The sequence below is a fragment of the Egretta garzetta genome, unplaced genomic scaffold (genome assembly GCF_000687185.1).
Source record: "Egretta garzetta isolate BGI_Z169 unplaced genomic scaffold, ASM68718v1 scaffold38, whole genome shotgun sequence".
Classification (NCBI taxonomy): domain Eukaryota; kingdom Metazoa; phylum Chordata; class Aves; order Pelecaniformes; family Ardeidae; genus Egretta; species Egretta garzetta.
The window spans coordinates 1,190,762-1,206,428 of NW_009260667.1; the positions used below are offsets into that span (position 1 = coordinate 1,190,762).

The 15,667-nt window shown below is 36.6% G+C and overlaps 1 protein-coding gene across 3 annotated transcripts in view; it reads left to right on the forward strand.

Annotated features, from left to right (window-relative positions):
- The window catches only part of ANKS1B (ankyrin repeat and sterile alpha motif domain containing 1B), a 449,446-nt gene that overhangs the window by 111,373 nt on the left and 322,406 nt on the right, over positions 1-15,667 (forward strand). For 2 of the 3 annotated variants that reach the window (XM_035901047.1, XM_035901048.1), the window contains one exon: positions 2,801-2,941. In XM_035901047.1, coding sequence (XP_035756940.1) covers positions 2,801-2,941 — 141 coding nt within the window. Of the gene's footprint in view, positions 1-2,780; positions 2,942-15,667 lie in introns of all 3 variants that reach the window. The other variant, XM_035901046.1, reaches the window with a different exon arrangement.

The window sequence follows — 15,667 nt, forward strand, 5'->3', positions numbered from 1 at the left end:
TTAGCAAATGCAGCTCTCTCCCTGCAGCAGCTCTGACTTATCCCTTTGCACCTCTTTCTGGGAAGAACTGGGCTTCTGGCAGCGGGGATGGGTGAGAAAAGTGATAGCAATAGCTGTTCTGTGACCCTTCACATACATTTCTCCTAGTGCTGCCTTTTTAGTGCTTTATATGTAGCAGAAATCTGGGCAAGAAGAGAGAAATCGGTCATTAAGTGTAAAAAGAGCCAACCCTACTCTGCTGTACTCTGTAAATGAGCCTGTATCATGTAATTCATACCTGGATTGTCTAGTTGCATAAGAGTACGAGTCAATTTATTCTGATAGTGTGTCTAGTGAACTCTGACATCGACTGGTCCTTTTTTGAATGATCAGGAGATCTGCCAAAAAGTATTCCCCACTTCTCATTCATATTGACAACATTAATTTAAATTTCTGAGGTCCCCCATTCCATCTTAAGTTATTTATATAAAAGAAATCTAATGGAAATAATTCAACTCTCATTCATCCTGCTCATATATTTTTTTTTTATTGTTCAATAATATTTTTGCCATGATTTTTTTTCCCCCCTCTGTTCCTGTAAGGATTAAATACCCACATGTTCTCCCTTGAATGATTCAAAGGTACTGAATTCCATTATTCATCTTCCTTTAGTTGTGTTAAAAAATTCTCTCTGATACTATGTGTGTGTATTTTTCACCTTTTAGAAGGTGCATTGACTATTTTTTTTTCTTTCTTTTTTTTTTTTTTTTTGGTGACTTTTGTCTTGATTCACTTACATTGGCTTGTAAGGTCACAGCTAACGTGTGTTGCTTGCTTTCCTGTACCTAGCACTGCTGCAGTTCTTTGCTTTTTGCTCCAGGGGGCAAGAAGCACTCTATTCTCTGGTAGAACAATTCTGAGATTTGAGATATAAACTTAGGGCAGCCACCATGGAAGATAGCGTCATAAATAGCAGGGAAAGACCCGTAGTCTGCTTCCTTTGTCTATGCAAATGCAGAGCAATAATAGTCCTTCGCGACCCACACTCTGCAGAGTTAACCCAGTCCTTTTAATAATCTGTGTAAGAATATTGGTTGCTATGGCAACACATTCTGTGGTACCACTTGACTGTCAAAATAACCTCATGAAATATCATGCTAAGAATGCTTTAGAAATTGACTTTTAAAATTAAAAAAAAAAAATAAAAAAAAATCCACCTAACTTTAGAAGATATGGCTAGATTCATGAAGTCTGCAGCAAGGGAACAACCATTTTCTAACGGAGGGGAATCAGACTAGTAGCGATGGATATATCGTGTTTCTCATCTTTGGTGAGTGAGCTGAAATAGCATTTAGAACTACATTTTCTGCTTAAATTAATGGTATACCAGCTGCATTTGTGCATAAGAAGGTAGCACAAGAGTCAAAGGTTAAAAGATCCTCAGCTGTTACATTATTTGAGTTAGTACCTGTCTGTGCAGTGCCTTTGCTTCTCTTACAGTTTCCATCAGCTTGTGTTCATCTTCAGAACTGCTGCTGTTTCTCCACTTCTTCCCGCCCCCCCCACTTCTTTATTCTATCAGCTAACACAATCTGCACTGATTGGTTTGGGTTTGTGGGTTTTTTTGATTTTTATATGGGCCTCATAGCAGTGCTTTAGAGCCAATGTTACCACCAGATTAATAGATGTGGTCAGCCAATGTCTTGAGCAGCATTATGTTGGTCAGGCAAAAATCCAGCCACTTCCGAAAGGCTTTTTAAGATAAACAAGCATTCCTAAAGCATTTAGTATCTGAATATCAGGTAGGCTGCACAAACAAATGTTAAGCAGGCTAGAACAGCTATTACATATTCCAATTTAAATATGAACAAAGAATTAAGGTGTGAGTAAAATTTACTTTTTTTTTTTTGGTTGTCATTTCTTTTTTAATGTGAGATTTTAAAAATCCTTTATTACTGGCTTAACTTTCTTCCTCCTGCTCCTGAGATCAATAGAAGTTGCCACTGCAATTCATTCAGTTGCAGTGGACTATCCTGTGTAGCAAAAGAACATAAATGGGAACTGTCCACTCTTCCTGTTTCTGGCAGTGATAAAAAAATAGGATACTAGTTTAAGCAAAAATCAGCATTATTCCCTTATCACTGAGACCAATATGGAAGCCTTAATACTCACAACTGAGTGACTTTTCCCGCTACCTTTCATCCTTTCTAGCTGATGAAACAGCTAGAAAGACAGATCATTCTTAAATAAATTTTTTTGCCTACAAAATAAACTAACAAGTTTATTATTGGTAATTATAAAATAAAAATTGAAACTTCATATTTTGATTGAATTTATCTTTCTTCTACAAAAGCCTTGGACTGATCCAGGCAAATGTAATGCAGCTGTACTTTCCTTTTCTGAACACAACAGGTTACTATCGAAGCAAGATCCCTTTAGTTTGTACTGTTTCCTTTTTGGGATTAGTGTATTTTTTTTATATATGCAAGTCTTAGTTTTTATTCTCTGTGGGATATTCTAAATTTAATGATGTTAAAGCAAATTTTTAAGTAAAACAAAGTAGAAATTGTCAATTACTTGATAATGAAGAAAATAGATATGTATTTGTAATGTATGATACTATGATCACTCATATTTAAAGTATAGGTCAATATGCACCTTACTTAGTGTGATTTTCATACAGCTGAGTAGTTACTTTGTATTAAAATAGCACTTTATCTTTTGGAACTTATAAATGGGAATATTTTAAGTTCATTTAAATAAAATGTTTCTTTACAATATGTCACTGTTTAGTTAGAAAGTACTGTTTCTTTATGCACAGAGGCCACCTTCAACATGTTTATCACCAAGAGAGGAAGAAGATGATGATGCAGGTGAAAATACTTGTGGTCCTTCAGGTTTATGGGAGGCACTGACCCCTTGTAATGGATGCAGGAACCTTGGATTTCCCATGCTCGCACAGGTATATGTTTACCTTTTCATCATAAAACGTTAACTATGGAAAAGCTGCTTAACCTCTTCTCTGTTTTACCTCTTAGAGTAATTTCTAGTCTTGCCTTATTCCCTTTGCAATTGCTACCTTCAATCTTCATTTTAACCTCCAAATCCAGTTTTAAAATGAAATGTCAAGGTTTGGTCATCCTGCTGTAATACTCATCTGGATGAGTTCAATATTGAGACTGTTTGATGTTTATTACCCCCATTTCGACAGATAGGTTTGGTGTTGCATAGCTTTCTCTTCTGATTTAATCTGGAAAGAAATTTTGAAGTCACATAGTTTCCTTTGGGATAAATAGTCTATTTTTGACCAGCTTCTAATTAATATAATGACATCTCAGCTACTTTCTTTATAGAATTAATTGAGGACATCATGCATAACTCAACTGATGTAAGAATATAGCCTAAGACTTCTCTTTGAAGATTATGTAAGTTAAAGTCCCCAAACATTTTCCAATGCTCATGATAATACAGAGGAGAATAAATAAAAATGGGTAATATACTTGGGTCTGAGGCCCAACAATCCTCCAAGCAGACCAGTCTGCAGTATCCACCGAGGCACACCAACAGCTGTGTCCTGAACAAGTGATATTATATTGCTACAGAACAGGATGACACTTATTGCTGCTTTTGGGTCCCCCTTGTTCTTCCCCCCCCCCCTCCCCATAGTTTAGCACTCTCATTTCTGTAACATTTTTCCTGCGCTTTTCTGGTGGCGTTGAATGGAGGCCTGCCAAATTTCTGTTTAGAAATGTCTGGTTTTTCAGTTGCATCCTTACTTGGCACTGCATTTAAATAGCTTTGTCGGATTCTTGTGTACCAGATTGGAATTGCATATCCTGTCTCACCACACTTTATACACTGTTGCTTTCATACCGTGACTGTACGTTTTATTCCTTTTAGTCTCATGGGACTTGCACCTGTTTGAAGTCAATGCTAAAGCTTCCCCTGCAGTCAATGGGAACAGGATATGGCAGCTAATGTGCTTGAATAACAATGAGCACTGCCCTGTCTTTTTTGTAAGGAGCTTCTATATTCCTTTCCCCTCTCAGTAGCTGTTTTCTACTTCATACTATCTATCACTTTAGACATTTGGCAAGGTGCAGAGCTGTCGGAGTTATCATGGTTTACAGTAGGAGTGCTGTGGTTACTAATTCCTCTTTTTTAAGAACTTGTTTCAAAAAGTATTTCTTATATGGAACTTTTCTTACTTAATTAAACCGTAGGTGACACATATCTATTGTTAAACTTTCCTATGATGAACATATATGCCATTTTGGAGTGATTTCCTAATATAAAAAAAATTTTTGTTTTCAGTGTTTCTTTTTAATGTAAGGTATATGTAAAGTGTGTTTATAAAATTGAGGAAGGCATTTGAAAAATAGAATAAATTTAGCTTTTTTGGTTGGTATCTCTTTCCTTTTTGTAAAGAGAGATTCATTTGAAGAACGATGTAAGTTTTAAGATAGTGACTCCTGAATTAGTTTTATTCATTGTACTTAAATTTTAACCTCAACCTTTCTTGCTCTGAGAACTAATAAGATTTTTTTAATTCTGCATGCAAAAAAAAATATATTTCTTCTATGGTCATTGATGAAATGACAGATCACCTTTCTAGATTGTTGCTCTCCATAAAAATTGAAGACAGAGACAGTTTGGGGGTTTTGTTGGTTTTATGGAAGAAAGGAAAGAAGTTAAATAGTGAAAAATTTCCAAATTACAAACCCGTGAATTCAGTTTATAAAGTGTTGCCATCATTGTATGCAATCTTCCAAGCTGTTAGCTAATCTATTGGATCTTTCACATTTATTTCAGAATGCAGCACAGAACGTCTTATTCTAAGTGATCGAGAAGACAAATGATTTATTTCAGTTTTTAGATTAAGACCAATATCTTTGATTGGTCTAACAAAGTATAATAGATATAATCTGCAACAGCACTTTCTAGGTAAAAGTACGACAATGTGTTTCTGGTCCTCATGACAGTCCACTAACATATCAGAAAATGTGGACTTCATCATGAAGAACGATGAGATAAGGGTACTTGACAGGTCTTAAAATCCGTACTCTGCTAAAGACCCCAAAATAGGGAAGAGGGTCTATCAATTACTCTTGAACACAAACAGCAAGTTCATTTTTCCAGTTCTCCTCTAGCTAAAAAATAGGTTTTACAGTTATATAAATATACTGTGTTTACACATCAAAGGAGAACAAACATAAAGATTGATTCTTGGTTTATAATACACAGTCAGAGGTACAATGGTAAAATGAAAGTGAATTTTAGGTGAGATTATGACAGTGTCCGTCTGTGACCTAATGAGCTAACAGTTTTCAATATACCAAAGAAAAGAGCAGTTATCTCCTTGACAAACTTGATTTCTTTATTGCAATTATGGAAAAAAGCTTGGCTGAAGGTACTTCTGACATGCAGCATGTCATTCCTGTCTGTACTGCGCTGGGAAGTGTCATTTTAGAAATGGCTGTTATAGAAAGTTCTGTATAAATTGTTCTGCAGATAGAATTTAAAAACTAACGTAGCAGTAATACAGGTATTCTCAGAATAAGCGGCTCTCTTTTACAGTCTCACAGTTGGTGAAGACCTGGAAGAGCTTGGTGGAAAGTCTTTATGCATCTTGTAAATGTTTCAAGGTTTTAAAAAGTGCCCAATTCTACATCAAAATGGAGCTAACAACCAGCTTCATCCACCCCCAAAATAGAAATAAAAATAAAAAAATAAAAAAAAAATCCAGAGAGCAAGGATACCCAGATGGATTTTGGGAGACTTAAATGCCTCTTCTTATTTTAGCAGAGAATGGATTACATTTGTTGGTTTTGATTTATGGTTACTGTGGGGCTATTGCTTTTTTCTGAAATTAATCTTTCTTTTGGGGCAGAAATTTCATCCTTGCTAACACTGATGCACTTTTTTGTGAAAAATGTTGATTTCCACAAAGGAGTATTTTCATATCTGAAAACCTTTATTAGGAAATTCCTTTTGGATGTCAGCCAGTACAAAAGGAAAACGTTTTCTACACCTTTATAACTAAATAATTCTCTTTTACAGAGTCCAGAATTTCTAATAATCTTAAATATCAGCACAGTAAAAGCAGTTTTGAAACCTTTCAAAGATGTAAAACCCCAAAAGTACTTCTACAGCAGCCTCAAATTTTAGCATTGCTGACTTCAATGGAAAGTTTACTCTGCAATGCTGTCTATGTTAAACTGAGACAAAGCTTTGATGGTAGAACAGTAGTAGAACCTCTTCCATGGGTCTCAAGTTCTCATAAAATCTTCCTACAGTAACTACCAAGATTTTTAGTGCTTTAATGGTTACATTTCTGGTTCTCATAAAAACATGATACTAATGAACATTGTTCTTGTCCAAGAAGTGGAATAAAAGAATGATATTTCATATATAGTTTTCTCTCAGAATAGCCACAAAAATAGGAATTATGTGACAAAGCATAACATCTATCTGGAGAGATCTCTCTATGCTGTAGGTAAGTACTGCAAAGACAACTGAGAAATGATCCTTAAAAAATATTTTTGAGCAATGCCTGCTAATAATCAGAAAAGCTGGAAGCATTGTAGTGTCATCATTATTGACCATCTTAAATGAGAAATTAGTCAACAGACTGATAATTCAGCTAAATGTAGAATGGGAAAGTTCAGAGGTAGAAACAACACAATATCAGCTTCATATGTGTGTGGGTAGTTACTGTTATGAGGATTTCCAAAGAAATGCAGGCTTCCAGGACGGAGTTGTGCGGATAACAGGGTTGACACTACAGCTTGGTTTATGCTCCTCTTGAAGGGATCGCAGCGTAGATAATGGTAGCAGTGAAGTTGTAGGAACAGGGGCTGCAGCACAGTCACCGACCTTGACTATAAACTCGCTGAGACTGCAAGCCGCAGGGTCAGGCTGTAGGACTGTACCACCACCGCGCCTGCAGCCTGTAAGTTGTAGTGGTAGCTACAGTATAGCTCTTTGCACACAGCTACAGCCTCACTAGCGGTCAGACCTTCAGTCATTGAGTACATGTGCCACAGATCCTATTTTTCAAACTGTATCACTCCTGTGGCTGTAGTGGGAGACTGACTCCTCTGAAATCCAACCTTCAACTGATTTTTCTTCCCAGTCTGAGTTTCAGCAAGCTTGTCATCCCAATCTGCTCCTTCCCAATGAATATGTTCTCTGTGCCAGTCTGTCTGTCGTTTTTTCTCTTGTTTGGTTCAGGCAATTTGCTATTCCATGTTGCCTTTGGTTAGTCAGTGAATGGAGTTAAGTTTCTGCCCTCACAAAGGCAAGAACAGCAAATTTAGGTTGAGTAAGGATTCACCCCTTAATATTTTTGGTAAAAGGAGCTTGAATTCTATTCACTGCTCTATGTTTGTATATGTTTATAACAGTTTATGTGGAGGGCCATAAGCAGAAGACTACAGAGTTATGGTCATTTTTGGGTGCTGCTTTTTCATCGGGTCAAATTTCAGCTTGTATCAAGCTTTTTTTTTAGCATAGTAAAGGATTTGAAAGTACCCCTATATCAGAACAGCCTATAATCTAGTAATAGATAGGGGCTGTGGATATGGAACTCTAAAACAGAAAACACTGAAAACTTGATTATCTCCTGTGAGTGCTCTCATTTCTGTATCATTTTGTGCAAGACAGGCACTTCTACCAACCTAGATTAATAACAAACCAAACCAACCCCCCAAACCATAGCTAGCTGTTTCCTCTGTATTCTGGAAGAAGCCTCATCCAGTAGGGATCTGATGCATTTCCTAGGGACAGGAAGATCACGAATTCCCAGAGAAGGCTGTATGCTTCTATCTAGATAGATAGTTCACAAAGGTTCAGGGGCATTTTGGTCTACCTTGTTTTAATGCAAACTCACATTGGGGCAAAGTCCTTAGGAGAACTCTGAGGCATGCTGAGATAAAAAACCTGGTCCCAAACTGCCCTTGTTTGGGCAGCAAAGCCTGTTCTATGTGTATAGATGAGCTACACCAAATTCTGCCCCTTGATAGAGAAACATTCAGTACACACTGGTCAAAAGACAAGATGGAATGAAAACTTGGGAGTTTCATGTTTGGAATATGTTGCTTTATTCAAAGGAAAAAGCCTTAGCGTGTGGATATTGTCAGGGTGCACTCAGGGGTGGTGACTCCCTGGGGGAGAAGGCATCAGGAGCTACTGGGGCTCCCTGGGGTGGTAGGGCAGGTCCTCACCAGCTCGAGCTTGTCCCACCACCCCTGTGACGGAGCAGGGCAGCTGGGGACAGCCCTGAGCATGGCGCATGGGGCAAGTTCATGATGCTAAGGCAGGTCCAATGTCAAGCCAGAAAGTCATTCCACATGTTGGGGTCAGAATCGGGCCTGGTGAGGTTAATCAGGAACCAAGAGCAGATCACCAGGATGTCCATGGTGATGAGGCAGGTCTGAAGTGAAGCTAGGAAGTCAGTCTGCAAGCCAGGATCTGGATCATTGGAGTCCTTGGCTAGGCATGGGCACAGATGTGGCAGAGTTGGAGATGGACATTCCTGCAGCTTGTCTCCAGCAGGAACTGAGGACCCAGGGCTGAACTGAAATGGGGCTGCTGGGCCCATGGGCATGAGTGAGGGTGGAGGCCCCAGGTGAAGCTGTTCAGGGACAGTAAGACTTATTGCTGCACTCAGCACTGTGACAGATAATGATAAAAGTCATAAAATACATAAACTGGAAGCTGAATTGAAATGTGGTTGTTATTTAACCTGTTATTGCAGAAAACAAGAGTAAGACCAAGAGGGAACAGATGTGCTAGATTGCTTTGCATGCGCTTCATATACAGGTTCTCCATTCCACTGCAGGATCCTTTCCTGAAGATTCCCAATGCTGCAGGAGCAGATAGGATTTGCAAAAACCCATGCTTGCGTGTCTTATCATGCTCTAGCTATACGGTACCAAAGTACAGGGACAATACTGGTAACAGTAGGGCCTGAACTACCTTACAGAGAGGACGGAACCTTAACTTCTGCAATCTCATTATATTTAAATATGAAAAAGGCAGTGAGCAGCTCAGGTCTAGAGGTGAAAGTACTGGAATACAACATCCATTTTTTCTCATAAAATCTTCTTATGCCAGAAACTTAGAAGATTGAACAAGGGATAGCTCCTCTCTCTCCTAGTTTGCCCAAACAAACTTTTTTGGTAAAGTAGTAGGAAACAATTTGAACAAAGACCAGTTTGGTGAGGACATCTGTTTGCTTTATTGATTGGTTAAGGGGTGCAAGGTAAGGAATAGGGTACATAAGTGTAGAGCAGTCCTGTGTGGCAGTCATAGTCATTTCTTGGTCTTAATCTTCTCTTCTGCAGTGTAGGTTAATTTACTATTCAGCTCCTAATATATTTATTTTACAATGTTTGTTAATACCCACATACATATATACTCATATTTTCTTTGGAATAAAGCAGCATACTCCAAATGTGTGAAACTCTCTAGTTTTGATTCCATTTTCTTTTTCATGGGCAGTTGCTTTGAATATTTCTGAGGGGCAAACAGGGCCTGATGTACAGAGATAAATACAGGGCTGTCTGCAATGTCAGTGAGATGGGTGGTGCAGAGTCCTGAGTGATCATAGCAATGTTATCAGTTTGAAGCAAGCAGTCTGCACACCTTAATCTTGACAGCCATGCCAGCGTATTTTCCTAATTGTGATATAAAGTAATTGTGAGATAAGGTAGGTTTAGCTATGTCCCATTTAGGAAGCTGATGGATCAGCTTAACTGCACTGTCTCTTGAATTAAGTGTTGCATGTATAACTTAAAAATCCTGACAGTTATTCCCTATGTTTGACATGACGGCCAACCAGGAACACCACATTTGTCTAGCTATTACAAAATGAAAGTAATATCTGTAAAGAGAACAGTACAGTTGCTAGGGAAAAACTGAACTTGGATTTAAAAGCCATAAGAATAAATCTTCATGTTGCCAGGAAGCACAGCTATTTACAAAAATATAGATAGATATGGAAAGTTTACTTAAATATTTAAAGCAGCACTATGTTTCTAGCTTAATGTCAGATTTTATCTTTTTAGAAGCAATGAACTTCTGGGAGACCTTCACATTTACTTTTAAGACTGATCTATATTCTGCTTATACAACTCCAGGATTCCTGGAGGTAGGAACTTCAGTAACTTCCACTTCCTGGGGAAGAGAAATTAAAAAAAAAAAAAAAAAAAAAGTCTTTTATTTAGAGGGAAGGAAGAGAAAGTGGGCTCCTGAGTATATATTTAGGAGATGAACTGTATATAGCTGTTTCTTTACCAGTATAGGCTTTGAAAGGAATATTTAGAGTTTGGAATTTGATGCATCCTTTAATAGGTTTATGTATTTCATTTCTGAGTTCCAGAAGATCATCAAGTCTTTCTGTATTTCTATTTATATGATTTTAAAAATTAATTTTTAATGGGAAGGAATTTTGTATTGTGTTTGTATTGTAGAAGCAGCTTAAGGTTATCCTATAGAAAATCTGACATAAAAAAATTACTATGTTGCAATTATGTTTACAATTGCAAAGGCAGTTCACGATACATGAGAGATTAATAAGGAAATTAAACAAGGAACTAATTCAGTTTTCACATAGAGATCAAGTCTATTTCTAAAAAAATCTTTGTACTGAAACTCTCTGGAGAGAGACAGCATGACTGTTGTCTGTTTCTGGAGAATTTTAATATTGGGAAATTTATTGGGCATTATTTGTTTTCATATTAACATACTCTTCCAGTTTGAACTCTTATTTTCAGTTGCATCTAAAATTTTTCTTAGATTTTAAGCTCAGTGTCAGTGTTATGGTAACTTTTTGAACTGCTAAGGTGCAGAAGAGGGAGTATTTCTTCTTTGCTTTTTAATAAAAACAGAGAAAACCAAAGAGCATATTTTTAACTAAACACTATTTTAACAACTTGGAGCCAAGAAATGTTGTCATCCTTATAGTTCACAACAACTTTAACTATCAGTGCATTCAGTAGAAGGACATTTCAAATTAGACTGATGAAGAAACAGGTTTGGCTGATGTTTCCTGGTGTTGAAGTTGACCAACATTAGAAACAGAAAGCCTTGTGGCATTATCAGATTTAAATGTTACAGGGGAGGAAAGCTGTTATCTTGTTTGGTGATGTACTAATTTGATAGGTGATGATATAGACATGGTAAAGACAGAATTATTTTCCAGGGAAGACAACCGTTAGCCAGGAAAACTTTGGCATACAGTATGCATGGAACATGAATAGCCAAAGATTGTTATATTATCTATAATATTTTCCTATAGTTTCTAGCCTTCAGTGAACAATACGATTTTTTTTTCTCCTCTTTAATGATGAATTTACTTAAATGGGGTTGACATAGAGACCTATATTACCACCACCCCATCCCCCCCAAAATATTTCTGTTAAACTCTTGATTTGCAGTGTTGTCTCTTCTGCAATAAGCTGAAGTTTTATTGGTAATTTCAGGAACACACCACCCACATGCGGAAGCAGCTACTGAAAAATGCAATATGTATTCTGCCTAGAAAGAAAAAGCAGGTGTGCTGAACAGTGATGGGAAATAAGTATACTGAAAAAAAAAAAAGTGGCTTATTTTAGTGCTATGTTACATTTTCTGATTGTGTTTTAAGGAAGAAAGCTGAGCATTTTGTTCTTGCATATAGTATGTAGCTTCTTAATTTCCACTGTAAATTTCCTGTTGCCCCTGACTTCAGATGTCTTGTGGCAAATGCATTTTTACTGTACTGGCTGTACAATCTAGACACCACTACACAGGTATGCAAAGTAACCAGAGATGTAATCTATTTATCCATGGGTATTTTCAGAATTGTCTGGACAAGGCCCAGAGCAAACCTAATGGTTAAGGTAGCTCTGCTTTGACTGAAAGTTTGGATGAGATGACTTCCAGAGATCTTTGATATAATTATATATAAACATCTACATTCTATAACTTTCTGTAAAATTCCAGATATGTGACCTCAGATGAGCAGGTTTATTTAAAAATTTAGGACTGACTCAATTTTCTTCAGTTTGTAAATTATTGTTTGTGAAAGTACAGCTACCCCTGTCCAGCACTGTGTAAATCTGGGCACTGCTGGTCTGTGTTGTCTCTTGCTGTGATCATGTAAGAGCAAAATTAAATTGAATGAGATAGGCAAAGAGGAGAAGTGTTGAGTAATACTGGAATTGTTGATATAGCTCAGAAATCATCTGAAGTATTGATGTCTGGTTTTTGAGATGGACTTTAATTGCTGTTAAAGATATTCAAATTCATGTAGAAATTGTTGAATTGAACACTGTCATATTCATAACTGAAATATGGCACAGTGATCAACTCGGAAGATTTTAAATAGTATAATGTTACATTTTTGTTATTTTGTGGTTTGCAATTTGATAGTAACCAGAAGACCCACTTTCACAATGCTTTAGCTTTCAGTACTTCCTGACAAATTATGGAACAATTGAAAAGAAAAATCAATTTGAATTGCACAACGAAAGGATATCAATAATGCAAATACTTTTTTATGTGAAAGAAGTTGAACTTTGAATTAAAAACTTAATGTTTGAACTTCAGCTGCTTCATAGCAGAAAAATTCAAGCAGTATGTTGAAACTTGAAAATTTATGTGAAGTTCCCGGTTATTCTGACCAAATTGGGTTTACTGTTCAGTATTACATTTTGTGGGAGAAAAGCCATCATAGGTACTTTGTATTTGCTGTTTCTATGATAGTAACAGGAGGAAAAGAGTTTATGGACAAAAAATCTGATATTTGAGGTATCTGGAGTTAAGAGATCAGTTGGGTGGTGATATCTGGGCACTGTGATTACTGCATGGATTTACTACACGGATTAGCCGTTAAGTCATGCTGCGGTAAGGTTGCAGTTCCGTGAAGGGCTGTTTAAAGGCACTTGACATTTTGGGACTTTTTTTGAGCCTGGCAACATTTTTTCTGGTTTGGGTTTGTGAGTTTGGGTTTTTTTTTGATGGTGGCACAAATAGATTTGAGAACCACTGACAAGCTTATACTGGAAACTGTGAGGGATTTTTTTTTTTTTTTACTTCAGTTTTTAGTAGCAGGGAAATTCATAGCTTCATAGAGTAAGTCCCTGGAGAAGTCTGTAAAATTGATAGAACCTGATTTCTTTGTGAAGAAAAGACCTGACTGACAACTGAGCATTTAAAAAGAACAACTTTGTAGTCTGTAATTGTGAATCCTCTCTTGCTGTACAAAAGAAATTGCATGCCTTGGGTTTAATGCCATGTCTGGCTGTTGTATTTCACTGAAAACTTTTATTAGCAGTACCCATTATACTGAGTCTGCAAATGAGATAAACCCCAATTCAACAAATTACTTAAGCCTACTTAAGCATAAGCGTTAATGTGCTTAATCCTGTTTGGGCTTCCATACATACAGAGCTTTATCAGGAGACATGTGTTCACTAAAATCCAAACCCAGTCTAAGGCTAAGGCTTTCTTACAGTCTGAAACTGATTGTTATGATTTTTCCACTATTTCCACTATTACTAATTCATAATTAAGGTGAACTAGTGAATTGGAAGTCAATCAAATTGAAACTGAAGTTAAGGAGAGTCCATATTTGAGATATCAAAGGGAAATATGTAAGACTACATTGTTTCATGTTTTCATTATAAGTTTTTTTGGATTTGTTTATTGATAGAAAGTGTGATCTGCCAAATCTACTCAAATATGTCTTTTCACTTTGAGGCCTTTCAGAAAGGCAATTTAGCTAGGAAATGAGGAATGTCCTGTTTTATGTTTTTCTACCTAGAATGGTGTTAATCAATCTTTCATATTGCTGTAGAATGCAAATGCTCTATTCCCTTTCCAGAAGCAATAAGCAGTCCTGATCCATAAAAACTTACTATAATAGAAATAACAGTAATACTACTAATAATATAGGGAACAGTTGTGTTAATTTAGAAAAAGAGGGAGAGAGCTTTTTAAAAAACGTTACATATGTGTCTCTGTATAAGCAGAACAGTCCACCAGGCATTTTGCAGCGTTTTCAACACAAGTGTGAAGACATGGAGGTAGATTAATAAATTGACAGTATCAAGTTGACTATATTTTTTTGAAGGTGCTCTAATTTTATAGTATCCCAATTTTTTATTCACAACATTTTATTTTCTCTCTTCTTTTTCACAGTATAAAATTTTTAGGCAATGTTAAGTCTCATTTAATTCTATCTAATTTTTAATTTAGCAAAACTGAGTCTATAACTCTGTTTTAGCCTACCTAATTGTCTTAAGTACTTAAAACCCACTAGCTTCCTCCCTAATCAGCCTTTATGTTTAGCAGATACTGAAGGTCTACATGCACATAAAGCTTTTTGAGTAAACTATTGTAATTCATTTGTATCTAGACAGGGGCCTAAATTCTGCCTTATTCAGATTGGTTTTATAGAGTTATTGTTTTTTGCATTGTGATGAATAAATATTGACAAAAAGTTCATTCAGAAACCCATCTGGGTGCTTGTGCTCCCTGTATCAATGAGAAAGTCTGGACACCTCTGAAGACATTCAATTGATTGCTCTTTTATGTTGAACAGGAAGCCACTGGGAGCCAGCCAGTGTGAGACATGAAGTAAAGGGATGTGTTTGACCACATGCCTCACTTTTGAGCTGAATTTGTGTGCAAATTAAACACCAGGGCACTTACAGAGGGTACACAGCTGACAAAGCAGAAGGCCTTCCTCCACTCCTTTCTGCCCATTTCCAAAGTGGACAGACTGTGTGTATCTTTTTTTTATTATTATTATTCTTTTGATTGTGATAATGTTCTATTGTAAAGTGCAGGAACAGTTTTTGAGCTGCCTCTTAAGGACAGCTATCTTAACATCTTTCTCTGAAGGACAATTATTTCTCAGCAGGGCTGTATGAGCAAAGAACTGCAGACACTCCACACTTTGGATTGTAAGTGGCTAGAATATCTCATTTTTGACCCAGAAAGAAAGATCGACTGCCAAGTGTTCACTGTTGTCTGGCTTCAGGTGATTCTGCATGACATACAGGCTTTGAGTAGCAGACTTCTTTTTTTGACCAACTCTGTTTCCTCATTGTGAAATTATGAAAGGATCTTGAGTTTGCAAATTACTTGAGTTATGTCAGCTTTGAGCATTTACATTGCTATTTTGAAGTGAGTTATTTATTGAAATATAAGAAATTAGTTTAATCAGAACCTAGAGCAATAGAATCAGTAGGCAAAGAGTTTTGTGTACTTTTTACTGCCTTGTTTGTGTGAAACACTGACATACTAGTTTGTTCATATATGAAGGAAGCTCACATAGCATTAATAGAGAATATCTGTAGGAAAGGTATTACATACAGCTAATGTGACTGCAAATCTGGGGCAAGATTCCTGAATTCTGGCCAAATTGGCATATGATCCTGTGGTAGCTGTTCTGAAACTGGAATTTTATAGTGAACCTATAGAAAGTTTTTAAAGTTCAAATTTAATTGAAAATGTGACCTCAATTCCCTTATAATCCTTATTCACTTCATTTTATATAATCTCCACATTCTCAGTTTCCATTATGCAATAACTAAGGCTGAGTATTTGTAATAAATAAGTAGATTATCATACCACAGAAATCATTAGAGTAATAATTAAAGCAGTAGAGCTTTGACATAAACCAGTGGGATTCCTT